The sequence below is a fragment of the Heloderma suspectum genome, chromosome 6, assembly GCF_057233095.1.
Source record: "Heloderma suspectum isolate Gila_16-S chromosome 6, 16-S_ref, whole genome shotgun sequence".
Taxonomy (NCBI): Eukaryota; Metazoa; Chordata; class Lepidosauria; order Squamata; family Helodermatidae; genus Heloderma; species Heloderma suspectum.
Window position 1 is genome coordinate 79,056,289 of NC_139463.1, and position 19,516 is coordinate 79,075,804.

The 19,516-nt window shown below is 45.8% G+C and overlaps 1 protein-coding gene across 1 annotated transcript in view; it reads left to right on the plus strand.

Annotated features, from left to right (window-relative positions):
• Window positions 1–384: 384 nt before the first annotated feature.
• LOC146341338 (vomeronasal type-2 receptor 26-like) overlaps window positions 385–19,516 on the plus strand; it is a 28,707-nt gene continuing 9,575 nt past the window's right edge. The window contains exons 1-6 of the mRNA XM_084807380.1: window positions 385–408; window positions 702–802; window positions 9,453–9,744; window positions 11,759–12,001; window positions 12,809–12,820; window positions 13,493–13,705. Coding sequence (XP_084663506.1) covers window positions 385–408; window positions 702–802; window positions 9,453–9,744; window positions 11,759–12,001; window positions 12,809–12,820; window positions 13,493–13,705 — 885 coding nt within the window. The remainder of the gene's footprint in view (window positions 409–701; window positions 803–9,452; window positions 9,745–11,758; window positions 12,002–12,808; window positions 12,821–13,492; window positions 13,706–19,516) is intronic.

A 19,516-nucleotide genomic window follows, 5' to 3' on the forward strand; every position in this document is an offset into this window, starting at 1 on the left:
GGATTTTGGGGGGAGGGACGGAGCACCTCCCCCCCACCGCAGTTGTCCCTGGACGAAACCAGGTAAGTGTTTCGTAAATCCCTATTAGTTACAGCCCTGTTCTGTGTGTGATGTGAGCTCCTTTCCTGGACAAACCAAGAGAGTTTGAGAAGGGAACCCAGTGTGTTGCGATGAGTGTATTCAGTGCCCAGAAGACATGATCTCTAACCAGACAGGTAAGTGGCAGGGCACAGATTTTCCTCAGAATGTTTTCATGTTTGTTCATTGTATTTATTTCATTTCTTTCATTTCTAAACCGCCCAATCGCCGAAGCTCTCTGAGTGGTTCACAGAAAGTTTGTATTATGCACACACACACACGTGGATTTCTATTCCTCAAAGAAACATGGAGGTTGAAGAGTTCTCCGGGGTGAGTGCAGGCCACTTGCCAAGTGCAGGCAGGGGGGGAACGGGGACAGGGGCTCAGTGAGCAGGGCTTGGGGATGAGGGCAAGGGGGTCCTGCCAGGTTCCCGGATGATATCTTCTGCCCACACCATCCCTAGCTAGGCATACTTATGACAATGTCCTGGACAACAGCTTTCCTGGAAAATATTTTTCTTTTGGACTCCACCTAAGATAGCTTAAATTAACTGAAGAGACACAGAGCCTGGGCTTACCGGGGTTCCTGGAGCCTGATGGTGCAGCATTGCTTGTTATAACAGAAGACACATCATGAAGTTGCTCATCAAGAGGGTGCCTCCATTGAAACCACTCCCAGGAAAAATCTTAAAGGGGACAATGGTGGCCTCTGGAAGCTGTGTAGGTGGGCAGGGATAACGGAGGTTGTAGGGATGGTTTTGCCATGTTGCACTCCTGATTATGTCAATTGCAAGCTGATACATATGGTGGGAATATACCATATCAACCAAAGGGGCATGCAGATCTGGTTTACCAGAGATCTTGGTAGCTGGGATAATTCTGTGACCTAAGATGTCTGTCAGGGTTCCCGTTATGACTAGGATCCCATGAGCAGCTCCTTAAGGATCTCTTGCCTCTTTAAGTGTCCCATCTTCCTTCCTTAAACTTCCCCTTCTCAGTAACATGGGGTTTCGACTGTAGATGTGGGGTGATTATCACTCTAGGCACAAGGTTTAACCACAACAGTTTACTGTTAAATTAAAGCAAGCAATCACAACTATTGGTATTTACACAACAGACATGAGTGATACAAAAGGCCTTAAGAGGAAATCAAAGATGCAAAATGCAAGTTCCTTTAGATTTCTCCAGTCTGCTTCTTCCTGCTCCCTCTTCAGGCACTGGTCTCCCTGACCCTGCTCCTAGTGGCTCTCTCGCTCTCTTTTTGCACCCTCTTCCCACAAAACTAAATGTACTGTTTCAAATCTGAAGAAATGAAACTTAACTGGAGAGATGAAACTGAAATCTAATCAGTGAAATGAAACTACTCAGGGATATCTCTCCCCCCCTCAAAAAACCAAAAGCAAAACAGGCCTCTATGCCTGACCTTTTCTCCTCTTGCCTCTGTAGGCCTCCAACTTTCACAAGGTCACATTGTGAGGCAGCCCATCAAAAGTCACCCCTCCCTCCATTGATACCATTAAGGAGGGTCATGGTCAAGGAGAGATAAGAGGACAATTGAAGGGTCTGCAGCTACTGTCACCAGTTAGGGGTATTAGAAATTTGGGGGGAGGGGTTTACCATCTCTTTATCTCATATATGTCAATTGCAGTGTTTTCCATCTCTTAGGGACTATCAAATGGGAATAGAAATAAAATTATGTGCTCTCTGATATTTTGTGGAAATGATAGGGATGTACGAAAGTCACTTACCTGGTCCCGCAGCTTGCTTTGCTGTGGGGGGGAGGCGCTTCGGTTCTCCCCCTGAGGTTCAGGCCACGGGGGGAGGCACCCTGCCTCGCCCGGCTGAAATTCAGGCCAGGGAGAAGCGCCCCGTCTCCCACGCCACAAAATACAAAAGTAAATGTAAAACACACACACACACACACGTGATAGGCTATGTAACAATTTACGTAGCCTATCACGGCTGACTTTGGAAATCTAGCCATGATAGGCTACATAAATTAAATTTATGTAGCCGTGATAGGCTACATAAATTAAAATGGCAAATGTAGTTCAATGTAAGCAAGTGTAAAGTGATGCACGTTGGGGCAAAAAAACCCACTTCAAATTAACCTGAAAGGATCTGAGCTAGTGGTGGCCAAGCAAAGAAGAGATCTTGGGGTTGTGGTGGACAGCTTGGTGAAAAAGTCAACCCAGCCTGCAGCCTCCATAAGAAAGGCAAACACTATGTTGGGCATAATTAGGAAAGGAATTGCATGTAAAACTGCCCATATCATCTTGCCCCTATTGTGTGACCACACTTGGAATACTGTATACAGTTCTGGTCACCACACCTTAAAAAAGATATTGCAGAGCTGGAAAGAAGTAGAAGTGAAGAAATGGCAGAAGTAGTCTCCAATGAATGAGGCTGTGCAGGGTTGATGTGGACTATTGGTAATGTCTTTGTGAATGCTTCATTTTATAACATTTGTTAGAACTCTGTTGGCGTGAGAGGCACTGGGCTGGATCCATTGGTGAGGGGGAGAGGGATTGGGCTGCCCACTCTCCCACATTGGGGCTTCCTGTAAGGGATCCTGGGGATGTGGCTAAAGACCAGGCCAGCATGGGGGTCATGTCTGGCACTCGTGGAAAGGGGTTCACATTAGCGGTCTGTGCTGTGGTGTGCCCCTCACCTAGGGATGGGGGAGAATTTCTCCCCGAAACTTCGGGGGGCCGAGTGCCAACGCATTCGGTCCTCCGAAGGTTGTTCAGGGAGAAATTATCCGCCCCCCCACCCCCCGCCCCCCACCCCCTTTTTCTTCCCAAGCTAAACATTCCCAGCTGTTGCAACCTAGGAAGAAATGCTGACAAAATCCCTCACCAAAGACTCTTGAGCAAACTTATGACTCATGGAATATGAGGAGACGTCTTCTTATAGACCAGTAACTGGTCTATAAGCAAATGGAAATGTGAAGGGTTCCTCTGCCATATTCACAGCCAGCACAATGTGGCTTTATTTGTGCAAGGCTGAGACTGGAAGATCATGTGTGATACTTAATCTGAGAAAAAAAAACCCTTGAAGACATAATTAGCAATAATGAGGATCTCCTTGAACACCTCCAGTGTTTTCCAGGAGGCCCCATCACCTTTCCCCACTCCTTTCCCCCAACCACTGATTTTTGGATGATGGGAATGCAGCCCTTGGAAGTGTTTCCACAATGGAAACTAGCCCTTGGGATGAAAGAGGTTCTGTACCATGCTGGGGTCATAGGGATGGCAGAGAATTTCTCCCCGAAACTTCGGGGGGCCGAGCGCCAATGTGTTCGGCCCCCCAAACAAGTTTCGGGGAGAAATCCTCCACACCCCCCTGCACCCCGCACCCCCCCAGGATGGGACTTACCTTCGCCGAATGTCCCTCCCGGCGGCAGGTCCGGCCGGTGGTTCGGTGGGTGTTCGAGCGGGGCGGGAGTGGCAGCCGGTCTTTTGACCAGCTGCCGCCGCCGCCATTCCAATAAAAGAAAAAAAAATGCCCCCGTGATAGTCTACGTGACGATTAATGTAGCCTATCACGGCTAGATTTGCAAAGTCAGCCGTGATAGGCTACGTTCATTGTCACGTAGCCTATCTCGGGTGACTTTAAAAAAAAAAAGCGCGTAAGGATAATGGCGGCCCCCATAGGGAGCCGCCATTCCCGTTCCTTATTTGGTCGCTGTAGTCTACGTAAAGATTTATGTAGACTACGGCGAAAATAAGGGCAACGCTATTTGCGTTGCCCTTATTTTCGCCGTAGTCTACGTAAACATTTACGTAGACTATAGCGACTAAATAAGGAAAGCGAATGGCGGCTCCCTATGGGGGCCGCCATTAGCGTACGCGCTTTTTTTAAAAAAAAAGTTAGCCGTGATAGGCTACGTGACGATTAACGTAGCCTATCACAGCTGACTTTGCAGATCTAGCCGTGATAGGCTACGTTAATCGTCACGTAGCCTATCACGGGGGCGCTTTTTTTAAAAAAAAAAAAACAATGGAGTTTGCGGCCGGGCAAGGCGGGAAGCCTCCCCCCCCGGCCTGAATTTCGGCCGGGGCGAGGCAGGAAGCCTCCCCCCCGGCCTGAACTTTGTGGGGGGAGCCGCGAAGCGCCTCCCCCCCCACCGCCAACAAGCTTCGACGAAAGGTAAGTGCCTTTCATCCACCCCTAGCTGGGGATGGCTGGTCCCATGGGAAAGAAAAACAAATAAAATCCTTTTTGCATCCCTTCCAAAACAATGGGATGCAGCTCAGGCTGGCAAGGGTGAAATCTAGTTCCATATTTTATCCCATCCAGGCAGTGTTTTTGTCTCAAATCATCTGCTAGGTCACATGAAAGCTCACTGCAGTGACCCCTGCAGCGTACTCTGATTCCATATAGGTGGATTGTGCACTGGGCAATTATTTTTTTACCTCGCTTGCCTGTCACGGGGTGTCAGTGGTAGTTATTGTCATCTTGCTTACAGAAAAATTTGCAGGGTTCCTCTGCCATATTTGCAGCCAGCACAATGTGGCTTTATTTGTGCAAGGACGAGACTGGAAGATCAGGTGTGTTACTTAATCTGAGAAAAAAAAAAAACACCCTGAAGACATAATTAGCAATAATGAGGATCTTCTTGAACCCCTCCAGGGTTTTCCAGAAGGCCCCATCCCCTTTCCCCACTCCTTTCCTCAACCACTTATTTTTGGTGGTTCTCTGGCTTTTGTGCAATTTCTCCCATTCTATAAGGGTGAAATGCCTCTCCTAAGGCTTAGTGATGGGCAGTAAGGGCTTTAAGCTCAAGGGCTTAAAGGGCAATAAGGGCTCTTGGCACTGGGGCGCCACTGTTTTGCCTTTGGCTAGGGATGTCAGAGAATTCCGCCACGGATCTTGGTGAGGCCGAATGCCACTGCATTCAGCCCCCTGAACTCCATGGCGGAATGGCCTGCCACCCCCCGTCCCCCCACAGATCCCCCCCAGGATGAGACTTACCTGGGGTGGATCTTCCGAGCAGTGGCGGCTCCAGTGGCGGCTTCGGCGGCGGTGGCTGTGGCAGCCGTCTTCTGACCGGCTGCCGCCACTGCCATTTCAAGTGTTAAAAAGAAAGAAAGAAAGAAAGAAAGAAAGAAAGAAAGAAAGAAAGAAAGATGTGATAGGCTATGTAAAGATTTACGTAGCCTATCATGGCTAGGTTAAAAAAAATGACGTGATAGGCTACGTAAACCTTTATGTAGCCTATCACGTGTGACTTTTTTAAAAAAACAAAACGCACGTATGCAAATGGCGGTGGCTACAGCTGCCGCCATTTGCGTTCCTTATTTTGGCCTGTCTTAGTCTACATAAATATTTACATAGACTAAGACGGCGAAAATAAGGGGGAATGCAAATAGCGTCTGCCTGGTTGTTTTGTTTTCATCTATGGCAGCCGCCATTTGTGTCTGCAGCAGCCCATCCGCGGCCGGAACTCCGGCTTTGGATGGCCCTGGCCGGCTGCTCTGCGGAGCCGCCGCGGAGCGGAGCCAATAGACAGGATTCTGGGGGGGGAGGACCGGATCGCCCCCCCATCAAGGATTCCGGGGGGAGGGACGGAGTGCCTTCCACCCCACTGCGAATCACATCCATGAAAAGGTAAGTGACTTCCGTACATCCCTAATGTGGAGGGATCCTTTTGGGGTCCTCACAACCCATCTTTGTTTTACCCACCCTAAATAATTTGGTGTCATTGGCAAACTTGGCCACTTCACTGCTCACTCCTAATTCTAGGTCATTTATTAACAAGTTAAGAAGCATTGGTCCCAATACAGATCTCTGTGGTACCCCACTATTTACATGCATCCTCCATTGGGAGAATGTACCACTTATTCCTATTTTCTCCTTTCTGTACTTTAAGCAGTTACTGATCCATAAGAAGATGTCTCCTCATATTCCATGACTGATAAGTTTGCTCAGGAGTCTTTGGTGAGGGACTTTGTCAGCATTTCTTCATATCTGAACCCCATGAATGACTCAGACGCACACTTGGGAAGATGATGGCAGTGGCTAGAAACCTTCACTTTCCTTTGAAGTTGTCCCAATATCTGCCCATATCATACTTCCCCTATACAAATCTATGGTTTGATCACACTTGGAATACTGTGTACAGTTCTGGTTGCCACACCTAAAAAAAGTTATTGTAGAGCTGGAAAAAGTGCAGAAAAGGGCAACTAAAATGATCAAGGGGCCAGAGCATCTCCCCTATGAGAGAAGGTTGCAACAGCTGGGATTGTTTAGCTTGGAAACAAGGAGGGTAAGAGGAGACATGATAGAGGTCTACAAAATTATGCATGCTGTGGATGATGTGGATAGGGAGACATCTTTGTCCCTCTCTCAAAAGACTAGAACCCAGGATCTACCTATGAAGCTGATGGGGGTGGGAAATTCATCATGGATAGAAGGAAATACTTCTTCACACAGTGCATAGTTAAACTATGGAATTCTCTGCCACAGAAGTAGTGATGTCCACCAATTTGGATGGCTTTAAAATGGGGTTGGACAAATTCCAGGACAAAAGGCTATCAATGGCTGGAAGTCTTGATGGCTACCTCCAGTATCAGAAGCAGTGAGCCTATGTACACCAGTTACTTGGGAACATGGGTGGGAGGGTGCTGTTGCACTCATACCCTGCTTGTGGGTTCCTGGTCAATTGCTGGTTGGGCGCTGTGTGAACAGAATGCAGGACTAGATGGACCCTTGGTCTGATCCAGCATGGCTCTTCTACTTCTGTTCTTAGTAAGAACATTTGTTAATTTAAAAATAGAAAATAAAAAGTGGGAGGGACAGGGCACCTTAGTGGGTGCCAAGAAAGTTGGACCAGGCTGCTCTGCTGCCCATGGGCACAATGTTGACTCCCCACAGACCACAAGCCTGATTGTCTATTGGACCCAGGTTGGAAGTTTACATTTCACAAAATGCTGAAAAATGGATTGGATGGTGTTCCTCTCACAGTTGTTTTGAACTTTATATGTCCAATGTTTATGGGGAAAGGATTTTTGTATTTATTGTGCATGTGTTTGGCTAGAATGTTTGAAGCCATTTACAATCATTATCACCGTGTGGTCATTTGCAATGAGTAAGCTTGAAGATTTTTCTTCGATGATATATGTACATAATTCGGGGAAGTTAGAAAACTGGTCCGCAAGTCTGTGGAATCCCATCAACAGGGGAATAACCATTCCACTGTGGAATCAATGGGTCAGATTCATGAAAGTCTGAACTCATTTGGTACCATTGTGGATTTCTCCAACATCTCTAGCTTTGGACCATAGGCCACTCATCTGCATTGGCAATCACCACTGAATGAGCCCCCACACACACTAATTTGAATTGTGCATCTGTCCTCCTCCTTCATTGTCCATTCAGAAGAAGGCACTGCCATCAAAGTCTGAATAAATTTGCTATGAACCATCTCTGGGGGTTGTGTTTGGATGGGAAAAAGGAGGAGATTGCTTGCAGTATGGAATATTAAGGAAAGTTGAGGAAGCATGACATGACAGCTGGAATCATGTGAGTGGACAAATGGAAAAGGGAGATGAAAGGGTGGAGATTAGCAGAATGGTAATGGTTTTAGGGGATTACAAGCTCCCATCACATTCATTACTTATCATCATCATCATCATCGTCATCATCATCATTTTACTTATTTATTTCTATACCGCCCAATAGGCAAAGATCTCTGGGTGGATCACAAGAATATAAACCCCAAAGTGCAGCATAAAACAATCTAAAATATGAAAGCTAAAAACCACAAAATAAATAACAGTAAAACCAGAATAAAACCTAGCAGGAATGCAGAGGTTGAAAATACAAATTTAAAACACCAGAGCTAGATGATTAGGAAGCAAAAATGGTAAAATACTGGGAGAATAAAAAGGTCTCCACCTGGCACCAGAAGGAGTACAAGGTAGGCACCCGGAGAACCTCCCTAGAGAGCTCATTCCACAGCCCAGTTGCCACAGCAGAAAAGGCCCTCTTCTGGTAGCCACCCACTTCACTTCCTTTTGCAGGGGGGCATGGAAAAGGACCCAGTCTGTAAATTACTGTGATTTATTCTCCATTGTTGCTCAACTATACGCTCTGTTGGGTGTGATCCCTGGCAATTGTCAGGGAAACTGATGCTTACAGGATTTGACCTACCCACCCAGAGACCTACACTTACACAGTGTTGTTAGCATAGTAAAACTTTGCCTAATAATCCCAGCAGTCCACAGGAGAACTGGTTGGATCCAGATGCACTCATACTTAAAGCAGACCCATACATTGGTAGGATGGAAAGGTATATTTCAATAGTGCAACTAAGTCAGGATCCAACCCAATGTCTGTCTTTCACGAACTTATGACCAATAACATACAAGCCGGATGTCAATATCTGATTGTTGTGCAGTATGAGCCAACTATTCCCATTGCTAACTCTCTGGGAGATGCTTCTATGACATCTTTAAAACTTTTTTTTAATTGTTGTTTTTTTTCAGTGTGTGTGTGTTTTTGGTTTACACAGGCAAAGAATACAGGACACCAGGGAGGCACCTCTATACTATGTACTTATCAAAATCACTGTTATTTTTTCCATGTACATTCAGGGGAATATTATTAAACCATCCTAAAACGTAGGCTTCTTTTCATTTCTAACTTGCTGAACTGCTAAACTGATAATGTGCCTCTCAGAGCTAGGGTACTGCTCATTTGAGGAGTAGGGCAAAATCCATAATCTTTTCTTTGTTCCACGCATTCTTCTCCTGGGAAGCTACTGGGAGGAAAGGGCTCCTGCTGTGTGGAGGGCTTTGTAGACAAGGCAGTCAGTAAGGATGAAGGTGTGCAGTTGTTGCAGGAGTCAGCATGTTTTTGTACTCAAGTGGTTGTTAATGGTGGTACTGCTCCTTCTCCTTCTGCCACCTATTGTGTATGATCTGAAGCCAAAAATGGTTCATGATGCAACCAATATGTCTAAATTTGGAGATATAATAATTGGAGGTGTCCTCTCTCTAATACATCCTATGTATAATTCACCTAATTTTACAGATCCTCCAGACTGGACTCCTGATAATATTAGGTAAATCTTCCTGCATCATGTAGTAGTGGTAACACTATGTCTGAGATGAGAGTTAGAGTAGCCAAGGGGTGGAACTTCAATTGGAGAATCTTTTCCCATCAATGATCTGAAGATATTGGGAGAATAGGATCAGCTGAAGAATTTCTGGGGTTATTAGGTGCATAAACCCTCTGATTAACACTTCCCTTCCTTTGCTTTAATCACTTCCTCATTCTGATAGGGACGGGGAGCTCTACAACCTTTGTCCATGTGCCGCTAGTGAAAATGCATTGCAAATTTTCTCTCACTGTCAATCTCCTTGCAGCATACTGTCCAAGAATTATCAACAAGCCTTTGCATTTATTTTTGCCATCCATGAGATCAATAAGAATCCCAGCCTCTTGCCCAACATGACACTAGGATTCCGTATCTATGACAACCTACATAATACAAGAAGCACAGCTGAAGCCATTGTGGATCTGCTGTTCACACAGCAAAGGAATACGCCTAATTTCAACTGTAATCGGAAAAAAGATGCGATGTCTATCATTGGGGGGTTCACTGTCGAAAATATTATCCAGATGGCCAGCATCTTTAGTCTGTACAAGATTCCACAGGTAAACAACATCTTTTGGGTTGACTGGATAAATCTTGCTTTTCAGTCATATTCTAATATAATGTTCCTAAAGTAAATGTTGTTCAATTCAGAACAAACACATTTACTGTTCAGAGTAATCCACAAACTGCAAGTAAAAGTAAGTGTATGTTACTTAATGTAACGGACATACCTGCTGCAGCATTTAAGAAAGGACACATTGAATGTACATACATCCTTCATGACTGTAATGGTAATTAATGAATCCCCCTAAATTTATTTCATCTGCCTGCCTGCCTGCCTGCCTGCCTGCCTGCCTGCCTGCCTGCTGGCTGGCCAGCCAGCCGGCCTGCCTCTCTCTCTCTCTCTCTCTCTCTCTCTCCCTCTCTCTCTCTCTCTGGCTGAAATCTATTAATATATTGGCTAATTTGCCCGGTAACATTTTTACCATATATAGAATAGTACTCCTTCTAAAGTGTGATATGGAAGGAGTTAGTTGCAGTATTATAAAACTGAATGTTAGTTAATTGAAATATAGATATTCAGCACAAGATTTCTCTATACCAAATATTTGGTCTTGAATGTGACTCCATCAAAAACAGTGCATCTGCATTCTCATCAAGTAATGTGAAGATTCCTTCTAGATGTGCTTCTTTTTGTCCCCATCCTTTATGTCCCGATCACCAAAATGTTTCCCCCAACACTACAGCCAGCTAACATGAGATGTGCTCTGATTGCAATGTTTCTGTCTTAGACTTTAAGAAAGGTTATTTAAAGAGATTGGTTTGGTCTATATTGTGCAGGCAGACCAGTGTTAATTATGGTGTTGCTTGGAGAGGTGGATAGAAAAGATGGAGTGATACCATTTCCATGTGTATAAATCAGAATCAGTAGCTCAGTTTGGGGAACTGATTTTGCCTAATTAAAAAAAAAGTTAATTCTATCCTGGCTTCAGTCCACTGTAGTCAGAAAATAATTTATGATTAGTAAATTCTAAGTTCAGTTGAAACGTATTGTTCAGATTACTTAAAATATAAAGGAAGGACATATATTGAAAGCAGTATCTGGAGTAGGGTTGGCGGAGAATTTCTCCCTGAAACTTTGGGGGGCCAAGCGCCAACATGTTCGGCCCCCCAAACAAGTTTCGGGGAGAAATCCTCCGCACCCCCCCCGGACCCCGCACCCCCCCCGGGACGGGACCTACCTTCGCCGAATGTCCCTCCCGGCGGCGGGTCCGGCCGGTGGTTCGGCGGGTGTTCGAGTGGGGCGGGAGCGGCAGCCGCCGCCATTGCAATGAAAGAAAAAAAAACGCCCCCTGATAGGCTACGTGACGATTCTCGTAGCCTATCACGGCTAGATTTGCAAAGTCAGCCGTGATAGGCTACGTCAATCGTCACGTAGCCTATCACGGGTGACTTTCAAAAAAAAAAAAAAAAGTGTGTACGGATAATGGCGGCCCCCATAGGGAGCCGCCATTCCCGTTCCTTATTTGGTCGCTGTAGTCTACATAAAGATTTACGTAGACTACAGCGACTAAATAAGGAACGTGAATGGCGGCTCCCTATGGGGGCCGCCATTAGCGTACGCGCTTTTTTTTTTTTTAAAGTCACCCGTGATAGGCTACGTGACGACTGACGTAGCCTATCATGGCTGACTTTGCAGATCTAGCCGTGATGGGCTACGTGAATCATCACGTAGCCTATCAGGGGGCGTTTTTTTTTTTTAAAAAAAAACTTTCGCGTTCGCGGCCGGGCGAGGCGGGATGCCTCCTCCCCGGCCTGAATTTCGGCCGGTTGAGGCGGGAAGCCTCCCCCCCGGCCTGAATTTCGGCCGGGCCGAGGCGAGAAGCCTCCCCCCTGGCCGGAACTTCACTGGGGGGGCAGCGAAGTGCCTCCCCCCCACCGCGAACATCCTTCGAGGACAGGTAAGTGACTTTCATCCACCCCTAATCTGGAGTCAATCCGGATCCCAGTCACATTAATTGGGAAACCTGTGAATAGTTCTCTAGCCTCTATAAGTTACATTTTCCCCATTAGCTCACATATAGTGGACATGAGACTACGCTCTCCAGTAAAACCCATATTCCTTCTTTCTACCGGATGACACCAAGGGAGTCGTCTTTGCATGAGGGGATTGTCCAGCTGCTCCTGCATTTCGGATGGACATGGATCGGCCTCATTGTTTCAGATGATGAAGACGGAGAAAGGTTTGCGCAGATCCTGACTCCTGTGCTGGCTCAGAACCGTATCTGTGTTGCCCTTTTGGAAAGATCCAGAGCAGTACAGAGAGCTAGTACTCATTTTTACATCAACAATGTTTCTAAATTAAGGGAAGCACTTTTTTCAACGGAAGCCAATGTGATTATTGTCAGTGGAGACTCTCAGTCTCTGTTTCCTTTAACAGTAACCTTAGACATTTATGAATTTCATGACACACCTGTAGGGAAGGTTTGGATTACAACAGGTCAGTGGGATTTTACCAGCATGTTATATGGAACCGGCTTTTCTCCCAAAACCTTCCATGGTGCATTAACTTTTTCAGTCCAAACAAATGCAGTCCCCGCATTCAAGGATTTTCTCCGAAACCTAAACCCTGATGAGACACTGATGGATTTCCTTTACCTGTTTTGGCAAATGACATTCAAGTGTTGTTTTAGAGGAGTAAGCATTGAAAACTGTAAGGACTGTACAGGAGGGGAAAAGCTGGAGAACCTGTCTGCATCCCTCTTTGATATGGATATGAGCAGTCAGAGCTATGGTATCTACAATGCCCTCTATGCTGTCGCACACACTTTGCATGCTACATATTTATTTAAACATAGGATAAGGGTGCTTGGAGACAAAATGGGACATCTGAATGTTCATCCATGGCAGGTAAAGTGACCAGTGTCATGCATTTTCCCCACATTTGGAAAATGTATTCTGATGGCTTAAAGTAGCATAAGGAACTGCCAGGAGACACAAAACTGGGAAGGAGAAGGCCTCTGAATATGAGTTGCTGGGGGACAACTGTCGGACAGGGCTCTTGCCCTCATGTCCTGCTTCTGGGTTTCCCACAACCATCTGGTTGGCTACTGTGGGTTTCAGGATGCCTGCAAGGTAGGCCTTTAGTCTGATCCAAGAGAGCTCTTCTTATATTTTGATAGGGGTGTATGGATTGTGTAAAATCCACTCTGTCTCTGTTTTACTGATTGTTAGGCTCCTTTTGTTCCTTCATACATTCACAGACAGATTCAAATCTTGTTTTTGTTATGCAGAAAAATATGCAAAGAATTCAGTAGTTATTTGCGTAAGAGGGTTCATGACAATTTACATAATTTACCTTAGCAAGTAACATTTAACATTTCTTTCCCATTCCATTCAAATTTTCCTGAGCAGAAAATTGTGTATTTTCCTACAAAGCAATACGGATACTTTTCTGGAAAGTAGAAGACAACAACTGAATGTCCACGGACTCTGTCCACCGTGTGGAGGTCATTCCATGGCAGATTCCACAGGTTGGGCTATAAGAAACCCAAGCACATTTAATACATCTCAAATTTCTTCAGCATCCACAATTCTGGAGTCTGTGTTGTGTAAATATATTTTTTATGAAGTTTTTCCAGAACTTTTGTACGGTAGCAAGGTGATAGGAAGATAAGGGAAATCTGCCAGCAGTATTCCTGTACAGGTCAGGTTTACAATAAGATCTTATTGGAAGCCAGATGGCACAAGCACTCAAAGTGAATACCCTTCCTTTGATGACTGCTGTTGTGTTTTCTCCCAATCTAGCTCCACTCTTTCCTGGAAAACATCCACGTTAACAATGGTGCCGGCCATGAAATATTATTTGAGGATGGGCAACTGTCAGTGGGATATGATATCATCAACTGGATCACTTTTCCCAACCAATCCTTTCTGAAACTCCAGGTTGGAACAATGTCATCAAGCCAACAGCTCAGCATTGCCATGGATTCCATTAGATGGAATAGCATATTTAGGCAGGTGAGAATAAACAGCACGATCAATGTTAAAGCCAGAGCTAAATGGAAGGATAATGCTACCCAGGCACTCCATCACACTCCTGGAGAATGTTCATCAGTGTATTATTCTGAGTATCCCTTGAGTCTAGGGCTTATATCAAGGATGCAGAAACTACTGCCTGTGGGCACCTTGTGGCCAAGCAAGTCCTTTTTGGTGGCCTTCCAAATCTCCCTCTACCTGTCACCACTGTGGGACTTTGGATCCTCTAGCTCTGATGAGTGATCAGAGATAAGCGAGGACCATGTCAGTGGTGCTGGGGTAGGGAGGAGGTTGTAGCCTTCTCCCTCCCCCATTGACCCTGAGCCAGCCACAATTGCTGCTTTACCATCACTAATGGTAATGGTAAACAGTGCTCAGGTTACAAGGGAAGGGAGGACGCTGCAGCTTCCTCTCCTCCCAGGAACTCCAAAGCAGGTGTGTGTGTCTCTCTCTGTCTCCCTCCTGCACATGTCTGTGTCTCCCCACCCCATTATGTGTATATGTATGTGCATGCCTTCCTACACCCCAATGTGTGTACTGGGGTTTGCATGCACATATGTCTCGAGGGCCCCTCAGCAAAACTGGATTTCAAAGTAGTGACTCCCCAAGGGGGAACAGGTCCCAGGGATATCTGCCTCACTCAGGAACTGGATGCAAAGGTCATCACTGCCAAGAGAATGGAACTACCAGGGCAATGGTCTTCTCCTCTCCACACACAGGCATCACAGCATCAGGTGTGTTCTGTGCCTCTCAATGCACTGTTTTTGTCAGCCTGCTCTCTTTATGGGAGGAGCAGCAGCCCGGGGGATGGGGGGTACATGTTCTCAGCAATAGCCTTTCCCCACTCTCAAATTCTGACAACTACTGCCTCTGTCTCTCAGTTGGAGACTATGAGAGTCGCCGGACACACGTATCCTGCGGAGAAATTAGCCCCCTCCCAATAGATTGCTGGAAGGATATCAGCTGGGTGCAGGGCTTTAAAGTCAAGAGGTATTTTGGTTCAGTCCAAATGACTGCATTGACATTCAACAATATATGCATTTGCCTCAGGGATAGGGTCAACATGTTTTTACACTACTAGGGAAAAGTAAGTGAGATTCTCCAATCATATCATAAATACAAGTTGGGTTTTTCTTTCAGCCTTGGGTGTACATAAGCACCTTCAAATTGGCATGCAAACATTTACATTTACATTAATGTGTGCATGGGGGAAGATGTGTGTAAAATTCCTTGAGACTATTCTGTGGTGACATATTTAATTTGTGAAATGGACTATGTGGAGCTGTGACGACTTTTCTCAGAAAAGTAGTTTCGGAGAAATATGGGAATTGTCTTTCCTTCTTTGACAAATCTGCCCTCACTCAGGGATTCTGTGAGCATTTCCAAATGAGGCTAGTATTCTACACTTATGATTGGTCACTCACAGTTCTTTGCTGGTCATTTACAAGACGTCATCAACCTCCAGGGCCCCTCTCATGCCTTCTGCCATTACAGTGGCTTTATTTTCAATGGGGAAAGTGCAATAAGAGATTTTATTGCACTTTGAGATGTGATAAATTTCTGATGAATGTCCCTAGTTCTGCAATATCACAACTGCACCACAGCACCATCTAGTGGCTGTATAATGAAACATACATAACTTGCCCAGAAAAAGAAACCCCAGATGAAACCACGTGAAAAAGAACAACTCTAATCCCGCAGGGAATACAGATGCAGGAGCCCCGCTAAGTGTGTAGGATTTTAGCCACATGTAGAAATGCCCTATGAGATGGAATTCCAGTATATGAGGGGGGGTCTAGCCCTCCAGATATCCACTCCTACACACTTTTCTGCAGTGCAAGGTGTCACCAGGAAATGCAGGGTTTTGTCTTTTCTATCTTTTACTCATTTCAAGTCTATCAAGTCTAAGTACAGAACAGATACTAAGCACACAATGCTGACACAAACAAATTAAAACAACTTCAACATACATGTATAGCAAGAAGGCTTATGAAGAGGAAAACACCATAGTACAAATGGCACTTTACCAGTCTTCTCAAATAAAGCAAAGAAGGTGAGTTCTCCAATGGAGAATTGTGATCTTTGATCACTGGACTGTGTTTTATACCTGTTAAGCATTTTTACATGTGTTACTCTGCTTCTGTACATTTAGATTTTATGTTTCCTCTTAACACAATGGAAAGACCAATACATTACTAAATCTACTCTAAAAAAACTACATCTGCTGATCTCAACACCAGATTTTTAGCCAGAAAAACATGTACATGTGACAACATCCATGACCATCACAATATGCAACTGATATGTCAGTGACAAATGAAGAAATCGTCTCAAAAATAGTTTCAATTGTTTTTTAGCCTAAGAGACCCGATGTTTCCCATTTCAAGTATCCCTTCCTGGGTTGATAACATTCCTAATTTTTTGGCTGTTATTGCTCAAGGCCTAATACCTAGGGCTGTGCACAGACACCCCAGATTCACTTCAGATGCTGATTTGGACCTTGTGAATTGGCCCTGCTTTGCTTTGGACCAATTTGGACCCAATCCGATTTGCCTTGGATTCAGAACCTGAGCGAGATTCAGATATCTGAATTATTCAGATCTTACATTTCCCTTTAACTTGCATTGGAAAACAGAAACAAACACATTTTTCCTATTTTTAAGATAAATGCATAAACTTTGGGGACCTGGCAGCCCCCATGGAGGTGATTCATTCTGCCAAATGTCAGAAAGTTTAGCCCAGAAGTCTTTGTGCCAGGTGCAGGTAAACTGTGCTTTTTTTCATCAAAAACTCTCAAAGCAAAGATCTATAACTTTTCACTGGTTCCACAGAAGTACATGAAATCTGGACAACTCGCAGCTCCCATGAGTGATTGAAGCTGCCAAACTTCAGACAGTTTGGCCCAGTAGCTTTTGTGGTAGGTGCACGTCAAATGTTTTTTTCTCGGAATCTCAAATCAGAGGTAATTAAGGGATAATCAGAGAAGTTTAGTGTTGAAGAGGTGATTGGGAAGAGGTCACTCTCCTTAATCTCTGGTGTAGGTTTTTTTAAAGTGCAGAATAACCCATCTTCCCTGTTAATTTCCTATTCAGCTTCACACTAGAGGACATCAGGCTCTCTTTGGCTGAATGCCATAGACATTACCTGGGAAAACAGTGATGGTGATGGCAGAGGAGAGGCAGCTACTGGTGCTGCAGGTCTGACCAGCACCTTGCCCACCTCTGCCCTTGCCAGGACCATGATGTAGGGGTGTATGAAACCCACTTACCATTCTGGTCCAGACATCCACAGGGTCAGGGGGGAGGCGATCCATCCCTCCCCCTGGAATCCTGCCCAGCTGGCTCCACTCCGTGGTGAGTCTGCGGAGCTGCCAGCCAGGCCCGTCTGCAGCTGGACTTCCGTCCGCTGCCGGGCTGCGGCCGCAAATGGTGTCCAGCATAGGGGACGCCATTTGCATCCCTGCTCTTTTTGGTGATAGGCAGAGGACTGACCCAAACCGACAGCAGGTAGGGTCCGTCTGGGGAGGATTTCGGGGGGGAGTAGTCTGTTCTGCCATGGACTCGGGGGTGGGGGATCCTAAAGAATCCGGCCTCATTGGAGTCTGTGGCAGATTTCTCCTTGTCCACACACTGCAGTATTAGGTTATATATTTTAATGGGTGTGGTGCTTTGCCCACTCTATTTTGAAATACGGACCTGTGTGTAGTGTTTGCCACACAGTATTTGGCCACACACTGTTTGCTTGACCACAACACAAGCAGACACACAGTGGACACACAGACACACAAGTGTAAAAGGAAAGCAAATACAGAAAAACCTACAAGCAGGGGGGGGGGAGTAACAGTCCACTATCTATGAGGGCTGTGCACTGCTTCCACCCAAGGCCCAAAACCTGAGTCGAAGCAGGCTGCTTCGGGCCACTTTCTGCCCCTTCCGAGGCAAAGTGAATGAGGCATGAAGCGGCCTGGAGCAGGTTGGGGCTCACCGAAGTCCCCCGCCGGCACCTCCAGGTCCTTACCTGAGCCACCTTGTCTGCTGCCCTTCTTCTTCCAGGGAGCTGCCATTTTAAAAATGCGGAGCAGCTTCTGAGTTGGACTGGGGGCTCCCTGCAGAGCCCTACTATCTATAATCTTAAAAGAAGAGAAAAAGGTTTGTTTGTTTTTTATGGGAAAAGCTATAGAGTCCAAAAATAGGAACATGGTGTGGGTGGCAAAGTACAAGTACAGGAAAGTACAGTGTGTTTGTGTGTGTGTGTGTGTGTGTGGGGGGGGGTTAATAAGGAATCTAGAAAGAAAGAAAGAAAGAAAGAAAGAAAGAAAGAAAGAAAGCTGATACGAATGGTTGAAATGAGAAGGGCATGGAAGGAGGAGGGAGCCAAAGAACAGGGCAAGTAAATTAATACTTTTTTTTCTCTTTTTTTTCTTTTTTCTTTTGAAAATAATCTAGAAAAGAATAGGGATGTGCAAAAGTCACTTACCTTTTCGAAGGGGTGATTCACAGTGGGGGGAAGGCGCTCTGCACCTCCCCCTGAAATCCTAACCATGCCAGCTCCGCTCTACGGCAACTCCGCGGAGCCGCCGGCCGGGTGCATTCACAGACATATGGAGCCTGCAAATGCAAATGGCAGCGGCTACAGCGGCAGCCATTGGCATTCCCTTTTTTTGCTGTGATAGGCTACGTAAATATTTATTTACGTAAATAGGTGGCGTAAGTATTTATGTCGCCTATCACGGCAAAAATGAGGAAGCAAATGGGAGCCACAGACATGGCCGCCAATTGCAAAGCAGTGCGAACGGCACCAGGTAAGTGCTCCGATTCGCGCGCCTTTTGCGGGGAGGTGGGGCGGAGGGGGCTTTGTTCCACCACAGATTTTGGGGGGCTGAATGCACTGGCATTTGGCCTCGCTGAGATCCATGGTGGAATCCTCTGACATCCCTAGAAAAGAAAGAATGGGAAGACTAATAGGAATAGTTGGATTGAGAAGGGCTAGGTGGGAAGTAATTTTTTTTTAAGAAAGTGAATCTGCAGTAGAACACATGTACCACACAGATCTCGCCAGCCAACTCACTTTCTAACCAGCTCTAAGTAACTCTCTCACACACTGAAAGGAACATGGGCTGATCTCCTGTGACACAGCATCTGCCGCCCTTGCCTCCACCACTGTCGCTGATGGGAGACTGCTGGGTTAAGTTCAGCCCAAATTTGGCAACTAGAGTTGCCGTTCATCAAGGCTCACCATTTCCCCTACCCTTCTCCTCCTTTCCCTTTCCCCTCTCTGTCCCCATCCTCGCCCCCTTCCTGATCATTGAGAAGTTGATATATTTTAGAGATAGGTGGTCTGGGCTTCAGAATGGGTCAGAAGAGCTCCGAAACTCTGAGGTGCACCAAGGCACTTCTGGGTCAACCTGTTTCACCTCGAACTGCCTCAGGGCTGTTCTGGCCTGTTTTGAAGCTCATTGACCCCTCCCCCAAGCAGCCCGATTTGCTTTGGGATTCAGATTTGGCTCCAGGTGGTGTATAGCCCTACTAATAACATTTTGACCCCCTTGATTAACACCATGCTATTTTGGTGTTGACACTAGAATACAAGTGTCAGCTATTTACTGCTCTACATCCTGACATAGATGTTTTCCGGAATGTTAAGTATCAGAACAAAGTTTCCCCAAGACTGTATTTTGAAAAAACATTACTCTTGGCTGAAGAGATCCAGTTGTGTGGGATTAGGTGCTGGAACTACGGGTGTGCAGAATATTTACCCCATTCCAGCTGACAGACCATGGGGGGGATCCGTCCC